Source organism: Phaethon lepturus, unplaced genomic scaffold, assembly GCF_000687285.1.
Source record: "Phaethon lepturus isolate BGI_N335 unplaced genomic scaffold, ASM68728v1 C13985300, whole genome shotgun sequence".
Classification (NCBI taxonomy): Eukaryota; Metazoa; Chordata; class Aves; order Phaethontiformes; family Phaethontidae; genus Phaethon; species Phaethon lepturus.
The window spans coordinates 1-4,724 of record NW_010576086.1 but is presented as its reverse complement, the minus strand read 5'-3'; the positions used below and the strand labels follow the sequence as shown (position 1 = coordinate 4,724).

The 4,724-nt window shown below is 44.1% G+C and overlaps 1 protein-coding gene across 1 annotated transcript; it reads left to right on the top strand.

Moving 5' to 3' along the window:
* The first annotated feature begins 164 nt into the window (after positions 1-164).
* PIGZ (phosphatidylinositol glycan anchor biosynthesis, class Z) lies at positions 165-1,775 on the top strand. Its single transcript, XM_010295640.1, has one exon. It carries the CDS (start codon positions 165-167, stop codon positions 1,773-1,775), a length of 1,611 nt encoding a protein of 536 aa, XP_010293942.1.
* The last annotated feature ends 2,949 nt before the right edge of the window (positions 1,776-4,724 follow it).

Below are 4,724 nucleotides of genomic sequence, written 5' to 3'. Positions count from 1 at the left end.
GGCCCGCGGGAGGCTTGGGGCGGTTCTTGCAGCGTTGCGAAGACTGATGGTACGCTCCTAAAAACGTCAAGGCTGACAGCAGTCTCAAAAGTTTAGGGACGGCTCGGCATCGTGACACCAAGTTGTATCCCTAATGCTGAATTGCTGAATAAAGTATATTATGTATGTATCTCTTTTTTCCTTCTTTTATAGGAGACATTTTAAACCTACAGGTCTATTACCCTTGGGAGTTCCTTTCCAGCTCTCCTTGCAGAACAGTTGTTTTCCCATTAATGACATCTGGAGTTACCTACTGGGTGATCAAGTCTTTACAGCAGCTGGACCTATGTTCAAGTTGCATCAACAGCTACACCCTTCTTGTATCACCTCGCCTTCTCTTTACAATCTTTTCTTTCATACTTGACTACAGTGTCTATCGATTAGCTCCTTTCTGGGAAGCAGATCCGTGGAAAGCGCTGGTACTTCTTGCCGGATCATATGTCACTCTGGTATTTTATACAAGAACATTTACCAACACACTTGAAGGACTTCTCTTTGCTCTTCTGATGGTATTGGTTTCCTCAAGAAAGTCTGATGGCAGCTTAGCAGAGCCTACAAGCAGCCCTCTCATAGGTATTATAACAACTGCTGGGTTTTTCAATAGGCCAACCTTCTTGGCATTTGCTCTAATGCCCCTGCTTTACTGGGCAGGTTTAATTGTTGACTCTCAAAAGAGCATTAAAACTGTCATAAGCCACTTTTTGAAGCTTGTCTTATGTGCATGTTTTACTGCTATTGTTTTCATAACAGCCGACACCTTCTATTTTACCTCCATGGGCTTAGACAGCCTCTACAGCATTAAAAAGAGCAGCCTATTTGATGTAATAGGTCAATTAAATGAGAAAATTATAGTAACCCCTTTCAATTTTCTCAGCTATAATCTTAATCCTCATAATCTTGCACTGCATGGAAGTCACCCACGAGTTACCCATTTTACAGTCAACGGAATAATGCTCTTTGGCATCTTACATATTCTGGCCATCGGTGCTGGTTTTAAAATGTTAAAGAAATATATCCATCAATTAATACGGGTCAAATCATATTACTGTGGGTCATCTGGGCTATTGGTGCATCCTGAGGGCAATCCAACATTACTGCTCTTTTATTTTGTTCCTTTGGCATTTCTCTCCCTATTCAGTCACCAAGAACCTCGGTTTCTCATTCCTCTCATCTTGCCATTAGTCCTGTTCAGCACATCACAGAATAGAGCTATGAAGTGGAAACGTGTCATTATTATTTTCAATATTCTCGGGGCTTTGCTTTTTGGGTGCTTACACCAGGGAGGACTGATACCGTGTTTGTTTCACTTGGAGCAACTCGTGCATTCTCCGGAGTCTTCAAACCATCCAAGACACTATACTCTACTCTTTGCTCACACCTACATGCCTCCTAGGTCTCTGCTTAATATCAAGAAGACAGACACGCATATAGAAGTCATTGATATGGCTGGGTCTGAAGAAGAAACCCTCTGCCAAACAGTAGAGCAGCAAGCAAACAATTTTACCTGCAATGACTGTCATGTTTTTGTGATAATCCCTGGTACAGTCAGAGCCACAATTACAAAATGTGGTGTCTTGCTGAAGAATGAGACTTTGATATTTCCACACTTATCAATGGAAGACCCACCACAAATACCCTTCCTATTCAGTGGGAATTGGAGAAGTCAGTTAGGACTGTACATCCTTCAAGTAGACAGATCAGCAGAGTCTTTAGGTTTTAGGAGAACAATGTTTTAGTTTTTCACTCACTTGGACACCGCCCAAAGGTGCTGCAGGACCCTCCTCTTCACAGACCCACCTTCAGGAGAAGTGGTGGCACTGGGAGCTCCCCTGGGTCTCCCTGTTCCCTTTCTTCATGCTCTTACACTCACCAGTATGGCCAGTTCTGGATAGAACCTGCTTAAAATTTCTATTTGTTCAGCCGCTGTGGCATTTCATATGAACTTGTGTAATTTTCCTGATGAGAGAGGATGAAATCAGAATCCACCAAAACTGTGATTCAAGCTGAGCTGAGCTCTTTCCATATGAGATTTATTTTTGAAAGTTCTTATAATCTCTGATAGAGGGTTTGTGGATTGTGTGTTTTTTACTGATAACAGGCATTAACTCCGCTGCTGGAGAGAGGAATAGACAAAAGCTGATCTGACTCAATAAGGTTTTATTTTTATGCTCTTGAAAATTCAGAGCCTCCTCTCAGTCATTAGGCCAGACTGCAGTCACAATATAGGCACCAGCACCGTAATATTGTCTTGGGTGGTTCTGTCTTGCAAAATCCCCAGTGTTGATCTGACAGAATCCTATTTAGAACATGGAATACGCTTCAGCGTTAAGTACCTGTGCTAAATCCTAAAATCCAAGCTTTGCCTGTTTAGCATTTCTTGCTGCAGTTCCATTCTTGTGGATGTGCTACATACCTACTACATACAGTGGCTTAAGAATGCTGCATTTTGATGGCGTTAAGCCCGTCTGTTGTTTAGCCGTGCAAACGAGGCCGGTCCTTCCCTTGCGCGCGCCCGCTGCACGTCTCGCAGATTTCGTCGCTCTGCCGTGGCTCTAGCGCCGGCAGCCCCTGCGGTGAGCTGGCGCAAGGAGGCAGGCAGAAAACGGGTAACTCACGGGGATTTGATCCTTTATACACATTCGACCAGCTGGATCTCTGAACTAGCTTACCACAGGGTTAGGGATCCACCAGTTCTGTTGCAGGGAAGCATGTGAGGATCCAATGGAGAAGCTGGACCCCCTGGGCCCTACTCCCCTTTCAGTACCCGCTCCCCACTAAATCAGCTTAGTGACAACGACAGATCACATCCTGGCTCTCTATTGGAGAGCAGTCTGATTTTAAAGCAGGATACAAATAACCCTGAGCTTCAGCTGCAAATGATGGATATGCTTAATAGTACAGCACAACCAACAATTTTCTTTTTTGCCTGCCTGGACTTCTGGATCCAAAACATCCTGACACAGGGGAAGATGCTAATTTGGCACATGCATTGTGTAGGACAAGCCTCTCTCCGTGAAACGAATCTGATACTTAAATTCTTTCTGCTCACAAAGGCAGTAATGCATTTTGCAGTTCTTCATCCACACAGCTTTACATAGGATCTTATGAGCCAGTTTTTCAACAGGGACAAGAATAATATAGGTTGATGCCAGGCTCTAAAGGGAAGCTAGGAAAAATCCCTGTGTGAAGTATTTGCCTGCATCTTCCAAATGATACATACAATGTAGTTTTTTAAGGAACATAGCTCTTGCTCTCTTGTAAAGTGTTTTGTGTTAAGCCTCCCGTGCATGTTCATCCCGCATCCATCATCCCTTGTTATTGGCAACCGTGTAACTTAAAGGTGCACGTTTTGGGGGGAGGTGGGGGAGAGGGCATGCATGTATGTTTGTACTGATGACTCACGAAGTAGTGGAAGTGGTAAGGAAAGCATCATAGCACCAAATGTATTTTCCAAGTTCATTTCCTTTGTGCTCTCTTACATTGGGACGATAGCCATGTGCTACAGCTGGTACTTCATGTCCTGCTTACTGTTTTCAGCTTTCTTAAACAGCTTAAGTTTTGAAAATTACTTTCATAGAACTAACTATCTCTGGCAACAATCTTGAAACTCTTCAGGGATGCGAGCACCATTCCCATGGCACGATGACTTCTCTACTGCTGCACAGATAACCTGTGATAGAGCCAGGAAGAAAACCTGGACTACAAATACTCAGGCTGAAAACCCACTGCTTTCTTCTCACCAGCTAGACCTTTTGTCATTTACATCGTGGATCCAGTTTTTCCATCCATGCACACCTAAGTCTCTGTTGGTGGGAGGTTTAATTTTACTAGCAATGCTGGAAAGTGCATATCTATCTCAGATAAATTCCAAGGTTCTTTTCACCTGGGGTGATACAAAGAATGGAAATCATCCTCCCCAGTTAATTAAGCATCTAGTCAGCTGGACTAAGTAGTGAAACATGCTATGAAGGAAGGTTAACTACTTTAGTCTTGGATGTTGTTAAATACAGCAACATACAAAAACCAGCTCACTGCATCACATATGATGGATACATCCTTTGCCATATTTATAGTCAGGATGGCTCAATTGGTCATTTTTTTCCCCTTAAACCCTTCTTACTACCATAGACTTGAGGTGTGCTTTTAGGACAGCTACTGAATCTCTTTTACCTACCTGTAAAATGGGCAATTATCCTATTCATCACCATCATCATCGACATTTCGAGCTCTTTTTGTACCGAAGTTGTAATATAAATGTAGAATATTATTGTTGTGCAGACACAAATTGTTAGAGGAACTCCAGTGAGGAATTTGGTTTATTTCAAGTTTCTTATCAAGCACTTAACGTGACAAGCTTGACAGTATTCTGGTCGATGTTTAATGTGAGTCTGCCTGTTACTGTGGAAAGTGTAAACTGGCTTTGAAATGAAAATTCATCACACCAATATGCAGCTTCACGTTTTCATGCTTGGCCTCGGGAAACCCGCACGGCTACACGCTGTGGAAAAGCGGCGTCGGTCCGCAGCTGGCGATCCGCAGGCCACGGAACCCGGGGTCCTCCGCGGCTGGTGCTGCACGCCAGCGCACCGTGCCCGGTCCAGGAGCGGCTGATGGGGTCCGGTTGGTATCGGGAGAAGGCCCCGGGGCCCGGTCACCCGCCGGCTCTAACGCACTCGTCCTCCTGC

What these genes read in the sequence shown, in the direction of transcription:
- PIGZ (XM_010295640.1), top strand. Translation starts at nt 165, where the DNA reads ATGTATCTCTTTTTTCCTTCTTTTATAGGAGACATTTTAAACCTACAG.